The sequence below is a fragment of the Toxoplasma gondii genome, chromosome XI (genome assembly GCF_000006565.2).
Source record: "Toxoplasma gondii ME49 chromosome XI, whole genome shotgun sequence".
Taxonomy (NCBI): domain Eukaryota; phylum Apicomplexa; class Conoidasida; order Eucoccidiorida; family Sarcocystidae; genus Toxoplasma; species Toxoplasma gondii.
The window spans coordinates 3,053,058-3,071,530 of record NC_031479.1 but is presented as its reverse complement, the minus strand read 5'-3'; the positions used below and the strand labels follow the sequence as shown (position 1 = coordinate 3,071,530).

The 18,473-nt window shown below is 54.6% G+C and overlaps 4 protein-coding genes across 4 annotated transcripts; 2 read left to right on the top strand and 2 right to left on the bottom strand.

The window, feature by feature from the left end:
* Positions 1–1,293: 1,293 nt before the first annotated feature.
* On the top strand, positions 1,294–5,057 carry TGME49_313050 (oxidoreductase, short chain dehydrogenase/reductase family protein). The gene is made up of 5 exons (XM_002364476.2): positions 1,294–1,638; positions 2,524–2,793; positions 3,069–3,299; positions 3,862–4,008; positions 4,497–5,057. Exons 1-5 carry the CDS (start codon positions 1,422–1,424, stop codon positions 4,736–4,738), a joined length of 1,107 nt encoding a protein of 368 aa, XP_002364517.1. The 5' UTR covers positions 1,294–1,421; the 3' UTR covers positions 4,739–5,057.
* A 1,161-nt stretch (positions 5,058–6,218) lies between these two features.
* On the top strand, positions 6,219–8,286 carry TGME49_313040 (hypothetical protein). Its single transcript, XM_018782744.1, has 2 exons — positions 6,219–8,010; positions 8,192–8,286. Exons 1-2 carry the CDS (start codon positions 7,003–7,005, stop codon positions 8,267–8,269), a joined length of 1,086 nt encoding a protein of 361 aa, XP_018635449.1. The 5' UTR covers positions 6,219–7,002; the 3' UTR covers positions 8,270–8,286.
* Positions 8,287–8,314: 28 nt separating this feature from the next.
* TGME49_313030 (hypothetical protein) lies at positions 8,315–17,471 on the bottom strand (the record flags this gene model as incomplete). Its single annotated transcript, XM_018782743.1, has 3 exons — positions 10,094–17,471; positions 9,301–9,368; positions 8,315–8,449 (listed from the first exon to the last, which is right to left on the bottom strand). The coding sequence occupies exons 1-3, from the start codon at positions 14,817–14,819 to the stop codon at positions 8,315–8,317; spliced, it is 4,929 nt and encodes a 1,642-aa protein (XP_018635450.1). The 5' UTR covers positions 14,820–17,471.
* Positions 17,472–17,566: 95 nt separating this feature from the next.
* On the bottom strand, positions 17,567–18,442 carry TGME49_313025 (hypothetical protein; the record flags this gene model as incomplete). The annotated part of the gene is made up of 3 exons (XM_018782742.1): positions 17,567–17,682; positions 17,760–17,898; positions 18,341–18,442. 3 exons carry the CDS (start codon positions 18,440–18,442, stop codon positions 17,567–17,569), a joined length of 357 nt encoding a protein of 118 aa, XP_018635451.1.
* Positions 18,443–18,473: the final 31 nt, after the last annotated feature.

Below are 18,473 nucleotides of genomic sequence, written 5' to 3'. Positions count from 1 at the left end.
AGAGTTCCTGGGATATCACACAGAGTCTGTCTCGCTGCTGGCTCTCGGGTTTTTTCGCTTTCGTTTGACACTACGGTGTTCAGTTGTTGTTAACCGCCGCGGGCACTTCTCCTTGGGTTACCACGCCACACACAGGTCATAGACGTAACAGATACTTGATTCGCAGTGTCCTTGAAGAGTGGCTTGGGGAGGGAGCCAAGCTTACGCAGTCTCTTGAGGGAAGCGCCTGGGTGTAACTAACTTCCCTGTTACTCCTCAGGTGATTCAAAGGAGTGACAGCTGGAAGTGCAGTTTCTGGGGAGGAACGAAAGCCCGTTCGCAACAGAACTTTTGCGTGCTGCCGCACTGGTACCACCTCTGCCATCGGTGCTAGAGTAGATGACAGCAGCAGAAGCGCACAAGTTGTTCTCCACCTAACGGTGACGGTTCTCCCTATATGCATTTGTGCCACTACACGAGACTCGCTTACGCTCATCAGCAAGGACAGCACGAGTATGTGTGAGGATGTTAGTGCGAGTATCGTGTGCGTCTTTACCGATAACGCTCAATTGCAGCCTCGTGACGAGCTGCCGCCCGAAGCCGCCTCCAGCGAATGGGTTGCAGGTCCGAGCAGTCTCCCGCACAACGGCGAGAAGCAGACGCAAGAAGAAACACGACCGTCGTTACACCGCATGCTCAAAGGAACATACGTCTACTCAAGTTTGAATCGCGGAATGGCGTACTCCTGGACGAACGAATGTGCACCGTTTGCAGGTTTTGCGTCAAAGAGTGTTTCACGCCCCCAGCGGTTGGTGGGTGCCAGCGCCACCGTTTGCCAAAATGTCTGTCTTGTGTTTGCCTTGCGGAGAAGCCATTGCTATAGCCTCTGGATGTAATCATGTAATAGCGGGAAGCGAGCCTGTCTTTGCAATCGTGAAGGGCCGCCTGCGCCGTGGCTGACCGGTACGTTGCGATTGAACCATACATCTGGAAAAGACCGATTTGGCAGCGTCCCGTCCCTCTGTAAGTGGTAAATGCCGTCAGTGAATAGTAGGACATGCTCTATGTTTCCTGCAGCCGTGAACGAGTGTCACTCAATGTACTCCCCTTCGAAAGAACGCTCCCAACGCTTCCCTGAAAGGCAGCGTGATAATCGGCTTGCCGGAATGCGTGTGCGTCTCTTACCAACGGGTGCACACACAAGGTCCTCTCACGAAAGCGGCCGGTTGGGTGTGAATGTACGATCATCCCGATCATCCCGTACGGTGCCGACAGGCGGGGAGCGCCCGGCACGTATTGAATGTCATCGCCCTCACCTAATATAAATCTCAGATGGTAGTTCTCTTGCATTCGGCAATGGTGTCTTCTGTCGTCTCCCCCATCTTTGCTTTCAATTCTCACAAAATTTCCATTTTCTAGAGTTCAGGCCACTACGAGAGATCATGGATATTCAAGCGGTTGGGAGCGTGCTAGCCAGCGCCCTCGCTTCGCCTCTCTTACTCGCAGTCGCGTGCTGTGCGAGTCTCAAGCTGGCGGCTGGTGCGTTGAACTTCATCTGGTCGCTCTGTGCCGCGTACCTTCTTCGACAGGCGGATTTCTGGACTATGTTGTTGCCCGAGAAAACGGGGTACTGGCGGAACCGTGTTGCGTGGGTGACAGGTGAGTTCGCCAGAACTAGGCGGGTGTCACAGTCCCGGAAGGAGATTTTTCTTAGTTGCTCTCGGTCCGCACAAGGACCGTCGGGCCCCCCAGAGAAGGTATAGTGCCTCATATCAATGGCAGTGCGGCGAGTACGCTCTCAGGCGGAGAGTCCTTCTCCGTTTTATTGAGGTCACAGAAACTTCTTAAACGCGGCCACGAAATCTGCTAAGTCGTTATACTGCCATCAAGATCTGTTTTTCTTGGTATTTCTTTGTAGCGGGGAAGGAGTAGAGCAATTGAAGGGAAGTGTACACTACGACGGACAGACTGGGGCGTGTAATGCCCGGGTGAGACTGGTAGTAGAACCCTGTACCGCATCGTCGACTGAAGCCGGCAGTAGGGCATTCACCCTGCGTGAGTAGCTCCACGGTTACATTTGTTTAAGAGTACAGACGCATGCGTGCGTTTATATGTTTCATACACAGCTGGTAGATAGGCATACGCCTACGTGCACCATTACATAGATTCTCCCCGAGATCATCTGGGAAGTCTGCCAGAGTTCGTGGTGTCTCGGTGCGTGCGCCGTTACTGCGCCGTGGCTGTGACGCTGCTGCGTCCGGTCTTTCAGGTGCGGTAAAACGACCCAACGAGGTGTCAGGATAGTTGCCACGCCAGGCGACAAGATAAACAATACTCTTCGAGCTGTTTCATATCCAATCAAGCTTTCGAGGAGTCCATTCACCTCGAAGAAGGAGGCTTCCGGGAGGTGGACTAGCCATTTTCTGCGGCTCTTGCAAAGGGGGGTGGACACTGGGCAGTGTGGGTGCTTCCAACTGCGCATTCGTATTTGTACGTATCTCTGTGGATACACACTGGTCTCGTTGCGGTTGTCCCGTCTCGCAGGCTCCTCCAGTGGCGTTGGTCTAAGCCTCTGCCGACTGCTGGCGCATCGGGGATGCCGGGTTATCATGTCGAGTCGAAAGATCGAAGATCTGCAGGCAGCGAAGCAAGATGTGGTTACTTTCTGCTCCCTCAAGGGAGTGCAGAAGTCAGAAAACGATTTTCTCCTCCTGCCCTTCGATCTGCTACAGCTCGAATCATTCGAGGACATCGTCGTGAAAGCCACGGCTTGGGCACCTAACGGCCGCATAGATTTTCTCTTCAACAACGCGGGTTCGTTAATACTTGCTCAACGGTAACGAAGTGGTGGGAGTTTGCCTTTTAGTGATTCCATCGTCAGTAGTGGTGTATCCAGACACTCGATGATTAATAAGCAAGTGGAGGGAACTATCGACACAGGCATGTCGGGTCTGTTGCCGCCCTTGCGCCATTCTCAATTGTATCTGGTATAAAAAGGCGATTCTGAATCCTCGTTTGTCTAAATTCAAATCACATTGTGTCTTGCTGCGATTTTCGACTCCAACTATCATGTTCTGGTGCGTTTTCAGGTATCGCGAGTCGGGGACTTTTCATGTCTTACGAGGCTGCGGAAAAGATTATAAAGACTGATTTGCTAGCGCAGATGAAACTGACGAAGCTGCTTCTTCCTATTATGAGCAAGGCAGGCTTCGGTCACATCATTTTCACAAATTCGGGGAGAAGCAAGCTGGTTGCATGCGGTCACGAACCTTATTCTGTGTCTAAAGTTGGTCTTCTGTGCTTCGCCGAAGCCTTGTCAAGTAAGCAGCATGTACAAGTTCCGTAGCTATTATGCAGATGTGCCGTGTGTCGCGCCAGTCCATCGAACTTTCGGAGAGACCGTGAACGTGTCAGCATTTCAAGAGGGAAGGTTTATTTGTTCTTCTACCCGCAAGGAGGGAACGACTAAGTACACACTTACGTGGTGTCGGCACTTGACAGGCACAAATCCCTTCAGTAAAGCCTCTTCAGTTGTTTTGGGTGTAGTATGGGTTCGAATGTGGTAGCTTGTGTGTCAGTAAATATTGCCACTTGTTGCAGAGATTTCCGTGGCATGTGTTTCCCTTCATTGGCGATGCTGAGACCCAGCAGGTCCTCAACAAAGCGTCTCTAGCAGTGGCAGGGCAGTGTAACGAGGTTACGCATGTGTGTTACTGACTCAGCGTCCTACGCTTTGCGTGCTTTTTCGCACCGCCGCAGTTTCACAGCCTTCCACGCGTATCTAAAAGGAAACCTCAGCATTTGAGTGACACCGGTTGGTTTCACACAAGTGGAGCAACACTCTTCACCAAGCAAATATGAATGTGTGCTTGGGTCTTTTAGGGGATCTCAAAGCGAAGAACATGAACATCTTTGTAACGAGCGCTCTCCCCTCCTACATACGGACCAAAATCAGCTACAAAACTTTGGGTCCGGACGGAACACCTCTAACTGACGACACGTCATACATGCACACCGACACCGCTGCAGGTGAGTGGCGTTGTTTCGCATGAAAAAAAAGACGAGCCGGCACTTCGTTGGCCACTTGTATGAATTATTCAGCCACGTTGAACGCATATCGTGATGCACATCATATATATAGGAAGGTCAAGGAACAAACGTTAGTTCACGCAAGGCACATCTCATCTCCTCATGAAGACACTGAGTTGAGTTACGGCTTCTTTCAAGTGGTAAGAGAGGCACTGCGCTTGTTTTCAGGCGTCCTCACGCGCGATGCCTGAACGTATTCTGTGCATGTGTTGTTAGACAAATAGGAACGAGCTACATGCCAGGGTCGTACTGTTCCAACCCACTCCTCGGATCCGCACATCGTTTGAGAGTGTTTCTCCTTCGCGGCTTAATTTGTGCACTGTGCCAGAATATTGTCGCAGATCCATAGAAAATCCACTTTTATTCGTGTGTATGCGGACGTGCGGAGTGATTCATTGAGATTTGTTGTGTTTCCTGTCCATCTTCAGGTCTGCCTCCTGACACGGTCGCCAGGTATATGCTGAAGGCTGCTTCAAACAAACTACGCGAATGCTGGATCGCAACAACACCGGTCCTTTTCTACTTGTATTTGCAGGCGTATTTACCAGACTTAGCGAGCAGCTTGTTGGATTTACGAGCCGAGGCCCACGCATTAGAAATTGAACAAGAAGCACAGGAACTCGAAGAAATTGCCCAGCGTGTATCACGGTGTCCCCCGCATTCCACCTGATCGAAAACAGCCACGAAAAAGCAGGTTTTCCGCCATTGACGGTTCATAAAAAAAGTGACTGACGCCTCGCGCATCTGCCCGAGGTGAAACGTTTTCCCTTCCCACAAATGCGGTATCTGAACACTGCGTCCGTCATGGAAAGTTGCAAGTTTCGGGTTGCTTTCCCAGTGCCGCGTTAGCGTCTGTAGCGAGCTTGATATGCTCTTTTACACATTAAAGCGTATGACGCTCTCAGGTGCATGTACATAAACGTACACAGTCAAGACCTACGTTTTTTTTTCTTGAGACTCATTTGGAAACAAACACTCTGCAGCGTTTCCCCTCGCTTTCCAGCAACGAACGTGTTCCCCAGGTCCACGGAACGGATCGTTCTGCAAATGCTGGCGTCCACGCTGATGCACTTCTTTGCGATGCAGTCTCCAGCGAACAAGCGGGTTCATTTGAGATACACGGTTGTCTGTCCCGCAAAATAACACAAAATACCCTGAGTGTGTAGACAGAGAAAAGTTCAGTTCTGTGGCAAGGGGATGGAAGAAAACATCACACAGTCATGGTGGTGAGACCACTAAAGTAGCCCCAAAGTCTCAGAATGCCGAAAGAAGGGCATGGTCAACCGCAGCTCATTTCTGCCGGCAGGTGACCATACCTCCCTATTATGGAACCTCCAGGAAACCCGTGCTTCTTGTCAGTTGTGCCCGGTGAAAGGAAAGCAGGCGGCTGCGAATTGAATCGCACCTTCCTGAGATGTTGTGGTAGATCTTCGGCACTTTGGCGGAAATCACTGCTTCCACTAAGGCCTGCGCTGTTCAGCGAAACAAACCTGCTCGCACGCTAGAGTCGGCACTACATGTTGGTAGGTATCTCTGCGTGTTGCCCGAGTGGGCGTTTCTTACATTGCACGTGCGAGCAATCTTTTTCGGGAGTCGAAGTACCACATCTATGTACCATTCCATATTAAATTGTGTTCTACGTGTTTTCGAAAGCTGATGTTGCGCATCCATGCACAACACGGACTGTGGTCGCGTCACACTATCCACGGAAAAAGTATATGATCCTGCTACAATGGAACTGACAAACTGGGAGAAACTTCTTCATGACTGACGGCTAGCACATCCAAAGTGTATTTCTAGCGTACTCCATCCATGAGCGTTTCGCTGTCCATGAGGCTCCGTAGCTCAGTAGTGGTCTCTCTCGGAGCAAAACAACGGTGTGCCGACGACCAGTTGACGACGAAGTGGAGTCTTTTGTTATGTCTTACCTTGACATTATTATTAACACGAAAGGCCATATATTGGAAAGGAAAAAAGGAATTGTAAACAGAAGGGATTGAGCAACGGGCCAGCAAACAACTGCGTGCATCTTGGTTAGTGTGAACCCTAGATGAAGAGACACGGCAGACACAGCCGCGCATGCGTGACTGCCTGTGTCTGCAAAGTGCATGCAGCCACTTCGCTCTGCGTTCTGCAGAAGTTACACTCTTTTTCCGAGGAAGGAAGACAGTGCGTTGTGTACAGTTCTTATGAGAGGGACACAAGATTATTGGACGTCTTCCAGTGGCATTTCTCGACAATGATGGGGAGAGTTTCGCCGGGCAGTTGCTGACGCCCGCGCGAGCTGCACCCATCTTCCCTTTGAGGATTTACCTCAGCAGCCCCAAGAAACAAAGCATCGCATAGCTTTTTCTTTCTCTTCGTCGATATGAAACTGCCAAGAGTTTTTGCGTGTGCATCCGATCTGTCCGCTGCACTCGGGTCTTCTTTTCCCCCTTCTTCGCGGCTCAGTTCCGGGAATCCCACCGAACATGAGAACGAAAAGAACAGACTGTAGCATAGCGAAGAGCAGGCATGCGGATTTTCCCGTCAAGAATCATCTAGACGCATCATCGCTTTTAGACAGCCTACGCTTCCTTCGTTCAACTACTACTGCTGCGTGAACTCTGCGTTTGAGAACTCTTGGTGTACACGAGAACCGTCAGTTTCCTGTAAGCGTGTGCTTGTGACCTTCCCTCTCTTTGGGGATTCTCTTCCTCCCGCTGTCCTTGAGGAAAACATTTTCTCTTCTTCATTTCATTACCTGCTCTGAACACCTCGTCGCGTCTCAGGCGTTGATGGCTGCGGCGCTCCGGTTTCTCGTTTCCTGCGGCCGTATCCTGCCCAAAATCTGGAAGCAATTCGACACATGCAGTCCTCTCGCCACTGCCGGTTCGTGGCAGCTTCTCTCTTTGTTTCTCTTGACGTCCTTTCCCTCTGTTCCCCCCTGGCAGAATGCGGAGGGACGAGAAGGTCTTTGGTCCCTGCCTGCCCGCTGAGAGCGAGGTGAGGGCGACAGACTCGGCCGCGTCCGCTCCTCCGCAGCCGACGCTGAGCTATCCGGAGGGGTCTCCGAGCGAGGTGTGGGACGCGCTGCGTCTCCACTTGAGTCTTCTTTTCCAGCAAGCTGCCTTCGATTTGAATTTGCCCATGCACGCAGCCACGGCTGCGGTGTCCGCGTTTCGCCGGGTCTTCCCCAAGTACTTTTCCCGGGAGGAGCTAGAGAACCGCCCCCAGTGCGTCACGCGCAGCATGGCTGCGTGCCTGTTTTTCGCCGGGAAGGCGAGCGACACAAATCTCAAGTTGCGCGAGGCTGTGAACTGCGTCGCCTTCCTCAACTGGTCTCTGAAGAACAACCGCCTCGACGGGAGAAACGTGACGAGCAGAGACGCGGATGAGACCAAGAAGCGGCCGAGGAACGCGACAGAAGGAGCGGACGACCCCACAGATAAAAACGAAGAGCCGCCCGAGAGGCGACAAAGAACCTCCACAGAGACGAAACCTTCCGCCGAAGCTGCCAGTGAAGAGAAAAAGGAGGCGGGCGAGAAACAGGCCAGTGGCGCCGAAGACGAGAGCGGAACGAAGCCGGAGGAAGAGAAGAAAGAAAAACAACAAGCTCCCCTGAGTCGTTTGCGGGGGCCGCAGACGCTCCCCAACTTCTTGAAGGGGTATGCACCCATGGGAATTCGTGACTACTGGAAAGTTCGCCAGGAGTGCCTGCTCGAAGAACAGCGGCTTTGCCAAGCGCTGGGATTCTCTCTCGAGCTGCCTCTGCTCCACGATGCGGTGCTGGAGGCACAGCTACTCCTCCTTTTTTCACACAAAGAGACGCACCTGATGTGGGCGATTGTGAATGACATCGCGGCCACACCTCTGATTGACCAGTTCTCGGTTCCTCTCTTGATTGCCGCGGCGGCCATTTGCACAAAGAAACTTGCTCGCATGTTCGGGGACGCCCAGGAGGTCGACGACTTGCGGCAAAGGGCAGACGGTTCACACACAGACGGGAAAGCGGAAGTCCGCGCGGTGGAGCGGGCTGGTTGCTCTTTGGAAGGGTCTCGGCAATGCAAAGAGTGGGTGGCGAGGCGAAGAGCAGTGGAGACTGAGAAGAGCCCCGGACAATCTCGGCCCGATGACAGTGCAGGTGCTGGAAAGGACTGCGAGCGGGACGCCGCCGCTCTTACCGGGTGTAGTGACACCCGAGAGGTGCTTCAGCGGTTGAATCCCCTCTTGGAGGGCTCGCCGGAATTCTGGTGTTTACTCGAGGCTAGACACTCTTTTGGCCAAGACAAAATAGGGTTTGGATCGGTGGACAACTCGCCAGGCAGTCCATCATCAGACGTTCGTGGAGTGCGGAGCGCAGAAACGGGAGAAAAAGAGGACGCGGAAAACCTGGGACAGTCTGCACAGGAGAAACGAAAGCAGCGAAAGCAGTTGTATGTACACCTGACCGAAGTGTGCAGTCGGCTGTTTGCTTTTTACGGTCTAATTGTGAAGTACCACCGCGTCTCAGATTCCGGGCACGACTTGGTACGTAGTTCACCCGGCGGGCAGGTAACAGCCACTGCAGCGAACTCTTCAGATGTAAAAGCCGACTGAAGACGACACGAACATATTTCTGGTAACATAAAACTGTGCGACGTGCCACTAGTGGCCTGGGTGGATCTAAGACCTTGTGTCTGTGAGGCATCGTCCACACGGACGATGCAGGACACTAGTGCCCATCGCCGATCCAGGCGAACTTTTCAATAACACTGGGGAAGAACTGACAAGAATCAGTTTCTATTTCCGTCAACACCGTTGTTTCTGAATTCGATTATCCGCGTTGAAGCCTACGACGGCGAACTCTGGGAAATCCGTTTTTCGCGACGGCCCCGGGCTCCACGGACCGGCTGAGGCAGACACCTGCCAATACAGCTTGGCTGTTTGTCTGCACGTCAGCTTGCCCATACATTGGATCTGCAGACACATTTCTCAAGCACGCGTATTCTCGAGCGCTCGTCGAGAGTGTTCTGTTTTTCACTCTCTGAGTGGGTTGTAACTCGACCTGCTGCCACTAGTTTCAGGCGATACTGTTCTCGTTTGTCCGAAACAACTTCATTCTTCTTACCAAACATGGGCGGCTTTCCGTACTACACTACAGGTGGAGGTGTAGTATTTTACGCGGGAACTTTCTTCGTAGAATACAACGTTTACAAGGGTCTATATCTTACGCGTTGACCTACTGGTTCAGATCTTGAATGTCTCGCTTACCGGGTCTAAGTAAGCAATCGTGCAGTCCGCGTGCCTCCGTGAAGGATTCCCACCCACGGTTAGCACGCCTTCCGTAGTGGTCGCACAGAGGCTGGTTGACGCAAGTGCTACTGTGGAAATCTCGAAAATTGATTCGCCTCATGGCGGCGCTTGCTCAAGTAGTCCGGTTGAAGTCGAGTTCGAGCAACGCCTTCTGTATTTTCTGGTGTGTACTCTGGCCTACCCGAAGCCTTTGGCCATTTTCAGGGAGTGTAGATTTTTTCTCGCTACACACGCAGATTGTGCTCACAACAGCAAGAGCGTTGCACGCGTTCTTCCGGGAGCGAACAGCCTGCGTGGGGAAGTCAGTCTTCTACGGTGTCTTGCCATCTCTCGTGCTTAGCATCTGTGTGCTGCACACGAGTCGTACTCTATTGCAGCACATGCGGCTCAAACTCGCAGCCCTACGCAGTGTGAGTAGCTCTAACAGTGTCGAGAAATTTCTCGCGCTTCCAGCGTCCGCCGAGGTGTGTGTTTTGGCCGAGAAGCGAAAACGCTATTCTGTGTGAAAGCACCTGGACATAAAGGAGTGTCTCAAGTGTTGGAGACCGCAAAACACATAAAAAACGAGGAAAACGTTCCCGGATCTCCCCCTGTGCGCAGTAAGCTTCGTCCACGGGTCAAAAACAAGTTTGTCGACAAGCGTTAAGTGCTACATCGTAAAACCCACATCTCCGTGCGCATCTTCCTGGAACGACATGCACCATTGTCACCGTGTATATTTTCGTTCCATCTCGTTCACGTAATCACGAACCAAGTTGAGAGGCCTCGTCCCAACGTGCAGCGCCTGCCTCTCCGATGCCTGTGCGCGGCGTTTCCTCCGCCCTCGAGCCTTCTTCTTTATCAGGTTTCTCCGGCAGCATGTCTCCGTCCAATGACGTGGCTGCCTGGCTGTTTCTTGAGGCTTCCCGCGAGAGCGTCTCGTCCCTACTCTCGAGCGAAGCTGCAACCGCGGTATCTGCTGCGGCTTCTTCCGGCGTCTGAGTCGTCCTAGCAACTGACTTTGCCCTTCCCATACGAGGAGAAGAAACGCGTACAGTGTCTCCATCTGGGCCCTGCGCCCCAGTCCCCGACACCGTCGCGGCTGCTGCTGCGGCGGCGGCGGCGCGTTCTGCGGCTTTTTTCTCGCCGCTTCCAATGCCGATGCGCTGAAGCGAAGGCCACTCGAGGACCTCGAGGAGCACGAGGATGGGGAGAACTAGGAAGCAGACGCCGACGGTGAGGCCGACCCAGATCTCCTCAGGCGTATGGAAGAAGACGGCGGTGTAGTACGCCATGTGCAGACAGCAGACGAAAAGGAAGCCGTAGTAGATGAAGACGGCCCCGTAGACGAAGGACGAGATTCTGCGCGGGAGAAGACACGACAGCCACTTGGAGAAGACTCGCTTCTGACTCGCGTCTCCGTCTGCCGACGTGACTTCGGGTGAGAAGCTCGGCGGCGCATGCGACGAGCGAGCCGCCGCCACTTCGATGCTCATAAACACGATTGCCATGACGTACAAAACGACGTGATCGCTCAAGTCTTTCCGCGCCCACCAGCCTCCGTCGTTCTTCTCGTTGCCCCCCGAGCCATCCCGGTCTGTCGACGGTGAGTCGCCCGTTCTTTTTCCTTCGGCGTCATTTGCCTCAGTGTGGGGTCCAGAGGTCTCTGCCCCCAGAGTTGAGGGCGCCGTGTTCAAGAGAGCGGGATCCTCTCGTTTCTCTGCCTCGGCCTTTGTATGTTTCTCTCCGGCTGTGCCGCGCTCAGAGCGCTCGTTACTGGCTTTCCGCGTCCAGATCATCTTCTCGATCCAATTCAGTCCCTCGTAGAGAACTGCGCCTCTGTACGCAGAGACAAGGACGAGGAAGAGAGCGCGCGGGACATGCAGAAGAATGAGGGGCTCGGGGGCAAACAGCGAGTGTAGCCAGCCGGCGAAGAGAAGAATGTGAAATTGCAGGCCGCCCCAGCTGACGAGGCGCCGGTGGAGAAACCGAGAAAACGGATAGCACGGAGTCGCGAAAACCGCGAAGTCGAACATGAGCCCGGAGTTAGGAAGGAACGACGTCACCGGGGCTTCGGCGAGATCAGGATCCTGCGACGGCGCCGACGTATCGGAGGCCTCAGCGCCCGCGCGTCCCGTTGAGTTCTCAGAGGAACTCGTGAGCAGTCGAGAAGTCGCAGCAGCCTCTGTCTCCTCACGAGAGGCGAGGGCACTCTCGTAGCTCAAGAGAAAGAACTGCGGCAAAAGATTCCCGAACGCCGCGCGCATTGCGCTCGCATATTTCTCGGCCCGGTGCCGGTGAGCTTGCGCCGCGACGCCACCCTCGCCGAGAAATCCTGGAGCGTTCCACAGGTCCGAGCAGTCTCCCTGGCACGGAGACACTTCGAGCAGAGACACGAGGCCCAGCTCAAAGCCCGACAATCGCGGGTCGCGAGACGCGTCCCCGACGTTTTCTGTGCAGAATCGCAGGGGGGAGTTGCAAGTGACAGGGTCAAGAGACGATTCCTCGTTGATCTTCGTTGCCACCAACTCTGTCGTTTTCCGCCTCCCGCTCTCCTCGCGGCGACGGGAGTCTCTGCCGGGCGCCGCTGCGTCATCTGTGCGCTCTGCCCCCGCCGTAAGAGAGAAGAGGTTGTAAGCAGAGGAGAGGAGAGAGACGAAGGCCGCGGAGAGCATGCGATACGCGGAAGAGGTCCCGAGAAACGAAAAAAGATGCAGAAAAGGAGAATCCGCCTCCGTGCATGCGAGAATGGGGCGCGAGGGATCCAGGAAAGAAGAAGGCAAGCCCTCCCGGTGAAAGAAGAAAAGTGACACGCTGTGGGGAAAAGCCAGAGACGGCGCGGCGAGTCCAGAGCCTGCAGAAGACGGAGAGACCCCCGAAGACCCAAAAGTGTTGGGGAGAGAAGAATCCGGTCTCTCATCCGAGAGGGTGGCAGAGCTTGCGCTCGAAAAGCTCTTCCCACACACCCCAAAAGAGGCAGCGACAGAGCACGTCTCGGAGAGACCAGTCTGGAGGGTCTCAGCGCGGAGAGCGGCGCAGCGTGTCTGTACACCGGGCTCTTCTTTTGCAGCTAGGCCAGCTGCATCGCCCGCCTTCACATGCACGTCCGCCAGAGGCGCCAGGGGAAGACACAGTTGAGACAGGTCGGTGAAGCCGCACGACGGCGCTCGACAGGTCCGAGTGCCAGCTGGCGGGGGCGAAGAGCCTGTGGGCGCAGGCATGCACGGAGGCGGCTGAGTCCCATGGCCTGCACACGGCCTCAGAAAGCGCAGAACGCTGGTGGCCGTGATGCTCTCTGCCGAGGAGCCGCTGACATCTTTCCCTGAATCTTCGACAAACTGAGTATGCGCTGTTGCATCGTCGTCCTCCCTCGCCTCTCCCGCGTGCCCTGGAGAGAAAAACAAGCGTCGCACGTGCCGGCAAATTCGCTCGATGGACGCAGAGGAGATGTCTCTGTGCCAAGACCGCGTGGACGTGAGTGCGTTCTGTGCACCTCGCTTCCGAGATTCGAGAGAGAGATCAGACAGAGAGACGTCAGACGGGGACCGAGACGCGACCTGGAGGGCCGCGTCGAGGTCACGAGGCGGGGCAATGGCCCTCGCTGCTCGGTCGCATGCGTCTCTGAGGCGCTGTGTGGTGTGGAGCTGAAGCTCGGCGACTTGTTTGGGTCGGAGGCGGTAAATCTTTTGGTCGTGTTGGAGCGTTCCGGCGAGGAGGACGACGCAGAGGATCAGGAGGAGCGACGCAAGGTGCAAACAGAAGTAGCATCGGCCCGAGAGGCGCCCAGGGCGCATGCATGCGCCGAAAGCGCTGCGAGTGGCCGCAGTCGCCTCGAAGATGCGACTCTTAAGGGAGGACGAGTGCGAAGCGGACGGCGGATCCTCTTCGTCGTCACCTGGAGCGTTGGCGGAGACGCCAGAGGGCATCATTTCAACGCCGTCGGACGTACTCCATTTCCGCGCCCGCATCGCCGCAAGCGAAGCGAGGAACTTCCTCCATCCGCCACGGTGGTCCTCCTCGATGGCCGCTCCCGCGGCCGCCTCGTCGAGGTGGAGAAGCAGCGAGGACGGGGACGGCAAGTCGACTGGAGCAGAAAGGTGCACATGCGAGCAGGCCGGTCCCTCGCCGCGGAGCGAGACCTCCGCGAGGCTTCCGGGAGACAGCGAGAGCGGAGGCCGCTCCTCTCCGGCTCCCTGGACGTACGGCCGAGCAGGCTCCGCGCATGCAATACCGCGCGAGCGCCGGCTAGCTACGCCGCGGCCACTGCCCCGGAGGCGCCGCGTGTACGGCCGAGAGCAGACGGAAGCGGAGACAACGGGGTCGACGAGGAACGCTGCACCGTGGCGGGGGCGGTGACCCGCGAGGTCAGAGCGGGACAGCCTGCCTGCTCGAATGTCCTCGTAGGTCTCACGAGTGGAGCAAAAGGAGACTTGGCCGCGACCCCTGACTACACTCTCGTCTCCGGACGAAGACACCGCCTCACTGGCCTCGACGTCGGCGCCCGCGGAACAGGCGAAGACGCCCTGGGCGCCGCGGTAGGCAGGATGTCCAGGAATGCGCCTTAAGCCTGCGAAGGGGGGAGTGGCAGCTGGAAGTGCATACCTGCTTAAAGCTGTGAGATTGTGTTCCGATGCCAATGGAGAGGCGGGAGAGACGCTCCGGTGAAGTCTGCGAGACCCTCTGGATGAAGGCGTCGAATCGAGCGTGGGCTGGGCAGAGCCCCCGAGATTTAGGTAAGGGATCCGAGGAGCCCCCTCCGTTTCTCCTCGGGTCAGCGACGAGGAGGAGCTCGACCGGAGAAAGGCCGTGGGCGGTAGACACCCCTCTGCTGCCAGCGACGGTGTCAAGGGCGCAGACGGACAGTCTTCGCCGGCATAGACGCGAAACGTGTCTTCTCCGTCGAGGCCTTCTTCCTCGGGGCCGTTGTCCTCCAGCGGCGTCGGAGACGTGAGAGACGAAGAGTTTGGAGATGACGACAGGGAAGAGACAGAGTCCTCGTACGAGGACGAGAGAACGGAGGACGAGAAACCTGGACAGCTGGCAGGCGCCGCAAGGTGCGAAGAACGTGAAGCGGCTTGGCCGAGCGACGGCGTCCCAGGAGAAATGCCGCGGGACGGCGACGGAAGCGCCCGAAGATCTTGAGAAATGTGCGTCTGAGGAGTGTACGCACGCAGCGAAGATACGCCCGGGCCTGCGTTGTCCAGATCTCTTCGGAAAGCGCGCCGCGAGCCTGCGGGGGGAGCGGCTGAGGCGGCAGAAGAGGAGGTTGATGACACCGAAGAAACAGAGGAAGCGGAGGTACGGGGAGGCGAGGAGAGAGCAAAGGTGCACCTAGACGATCGAGGAACGCCAGAGGCACCGCGAACCGCGCCGTCGCGCCGCCGGAGAAGCGAGGAAGTCGGGACCGGCCGGCAGACAGAAGCTGTCCGATCGCTCGCCTCCGTCGATGGACGCCGAGTTCGCGGCGACAGAGGCTGGTGCAGAGACGTATCAATCATTTTGGTAAGTGGACAGAGAGCGGGACAACGCCGGCGACCGTGACATCATTCGCAGACAGCTGGAGATGCGCAACGCAGCGCTGGGGGAAAAGGGTGCAAGCACCGGGGGAAGCGGTTAGGCACAGTCATCGGCGCCATCCAACGGGAAAAACGAATACAACACAAACGAAGAAAGCTGCGATAAAAAGCTCCTCAGACAAGACAAACCCACGACGGTCCTTGAGAATGCTCCGGAAAGGTCGCTTGGACGAACGGCAACCGTCGGATAAATCTCGTCGAGGCAGCTGCGCAAACAGGAAGGAACACGCCCAGAGAAAGCGAGAGCAACGAAAAAGGAAAAAGACAGCAAAAATAGGCTTCACTCGTAGACGAAAGAGGGGGCGAGCAAAAGCTGATAAAAACAGGAACGCGCAGGTCTACGCCTGGGTTAGTCGGATATCCAACGAACCCGAAGCCCAATCGTTGAGAGAAAACAACGTCGGCGTTGTCAGGACGAAGATGTCCAAACACTTGCTTTCAAGATATTATGCAGCGAATTATTCTTCGGATTTTACAACATCTTGTGGCAGAAAATAGCCCATGGGTCCAGCGGAGACGCATCACTGTGCAGGCAGTGTCCCAGCAAGCGCACATTCCGCGATTTGTGGACTGAAATGCATGCACACGGCCACCGGAGCAAGAAGAAACAAAAGCGCAAAAAAAAGCCAGCAACCTGAGAGGAAAGTATCCCAAATGGTTTTCAGTAGTTTGCACTGTCACTACGGACGACGAAGGGAAGATAACGATGCACGCAGAGGATAGTATGCAGCCTCTCTGACTTCGGACACCGTCTTCCTTTCCTCCGTGTGGTTTGCTGCCGTGTTCTTGAGCGATATGTGTCTGGGATCTCTAACTGGATATGTCACTGTTCTCACGAATTTCCACACAAGCTTGTCTTGTCACTGCTGTTAGTTCCTCAACATGCATGACCATCGTGGGGAGTGACTAGAGGTATCACGACGGCACGCCCGAGAAACTTCAGTCAGGTGCAACCACGATACCATGCTTCTGAAGCTTAGTCTGTATCGTAAGTATATCTAAATATACAACTATAAAACAGAAGCCAGATCTCAGTCAAGCAAGGTGACGAGAGTTTTTCGGGACATAGTTCTTAGCTCTGCCTCAAAAACGTTTTGTGCATTGGCTGGCGATCACATCTGTCTACGAAAACAGCAGCTTAATAGGAATCCTATCGGGGCGAAGACTGATTGTTGTGTTGTTTCATCAAGTCAACCAGTGGGTGAACGTTTCAAATCAACTGTTTGATTAACAGCCGCATCTGCTAGTATTTACGAAAGTTTCTGTGATGAACGATCTGCGAGCGTCGCACAACCTTGTTGAATGACGCATGCCTTCGCACCGCTTACTTTCGCGTGGAGGGTTTGTGAAAAATACGGGGGCTCTGAAAGAACGTATTAGTGTCATGCATGGTGTATGGCGAACGGAAGCGTACTGCGAGGGAACGGCGTAAGTCGATAGACGCTGCTAGATGCTCCTGGGCGGACAGTTCACGAAGCGTGGCGGCGAAGCAAATTTGTCCCGGCACACTGGGAACGTTAGTTCCACCACTACACAAGCAAGGTGAATCAGTGCATGGAGAGTCGCTTGGTGAAAACGACGCTCGACGAGATGTACAGCTGCGTTGGCGCACAAGTTGTCTGTGCCTACAATCTGTGGAGACATCCCATTGGAGGCGTGCCATGCTCGCTGCTGAGAGCTGTACGCAACACATTAGACTATCGGGGGCTTCTCTCGCTCCTCAACATGTTGTATCATTTATTATTTTTGTATTTGAATCCAGTACAAAGCTAGGACATGCAGAACCCTGTTTGGTACGTGTTGTAATATTTGTGCACGTATCGCTGTGCCTATTGTGCAACATGAGGCCGACGGGAGAAGCCCTTCCATCTCCTACACCAATGAGATACGTGTCACGCCTTTTGGGATGTCTTTTCAAAAGCGTCATACTCATGCGAGCAACCTTCTCCCGTTTCGATCCACTTTCACTCTGGTTTTGATTTAAAAAGCAAATAAATCGAGTGGGTCTGGTGCGGCTCACGTCGACCGCATATGCCGGGGCCGAGAACGAATGAATGGCCACAGCATCCTCTTCAGGAGAAAGCATTTTTGTTTTTCCCACACGCCAGTTCATTTGCTGCGGGACAACATATTGCCTGACCGCTGGGACTTGGCGCATGCCGATCAACTCGGCAGTGCCGGTACATGCACTGTTGGTTCGGTCCTTGACGCATGGTTCATCCTACGGAATTTGTGAATCCAACTTTCATTCTTATGCTCTAGCACGTCTATTGACGTATTTCTGCGGTGCGGCCTCGGGGTCACACTTTATGTCATCCGTTTCCTTCTCCCCCTTCCACTCCGCATACTTCCAACCATCGAATGTTGATTCAGGAACATATTGCACGGGTGCATGTTCGGTTTCTGCTTCGATGGTATGCGTAGTGGTACGTGTTGTCAGAGCCTTGTTTTTCCTCGGTGACTCTGAGTCGCTCGATCTAACGGATGCATTGCCTGAGAGGGGATCCTGAGGAGTTCTGCCCCTTCCCAAAGCCGCTGCCGGACTTGCTTGGACTTTCGCAATCATAATCCTTGCCGCTTTTTCTAAGGCAGCGTCTGCTTGGGACATGAACTGGTAAGATGGCAGCATCTCACCGTTCTTCCTGCGTCGAATCGGGGGAATCCATCTTTTAGAGTCGCCTGCCTTTGGTAGGGAAGCGAGCTGCTGTGGTTTCCTCGAGACCCCTCTGGACGGTGTACGATCTCTCCATGACTTTCTTTCGGTATTTGCTGGAGGCGGCCTGTGCTGATTTGGAACGGCTCGGCGAGGGCGAGCATGCGAGGAATCAATAACAACCTTCAGGTCAGAAGACGTGGCCGCACCTTCGTCGCCTGGCATGCTCCCCCTGTTGGCCGCTCCTTCCGAGGTGTCGGTAGTTTCATACCACTTCGAAAATGCTTTGCATTCTTCAGGAGTCCTTCTAGATCTCCCCTCTGTTTTCGCAGACCGCGGGTGTTGTTGCTAGAGGCAGACAGCACAACACAGACTCACAGCCTTCCATATGCGAAACAGTAGTTGTGCATAGAGCAAATGCGTATGGGCAATAGAACAATCATCCCTACCCAAGTAAATGAGGCACTCAGATACCGTGCATACAAAAACAACCATACAAAGCACACTTTACATGCAAGGCATGCGGCACAGAACGCCCCGTCTGTAAATACCGGTCTTATTATAGTGAGCTAGTCAATGTGCTGGGTTACCGCTTCGTAGAAGCCGCTAAACGGATGCTTGTGTGGCCGTACCTGACGCCTCTCAACATCTATGTCATTTGCGGGCCCACATCCGAGAATGTGCAAGACACGCGATATCTGTATCCATTCTCAGGCGGATGCCACGCTATACTGACTATGCAGCGATCGCTAATACGCCAGTTCAGCGGAGGATTTGTCCCAGCTCTTACCTTTTCCTCGTTTTCGGCAGCAGTGCCACGACCTGTGCGACCTCCCGGTGCGCGGAGATTTCCTTTTCCCTTGTGGCTGAATTGCTGACTTACCCTGCTCATCTTGAAACTATGCGCCAGCCAGACAGTCACC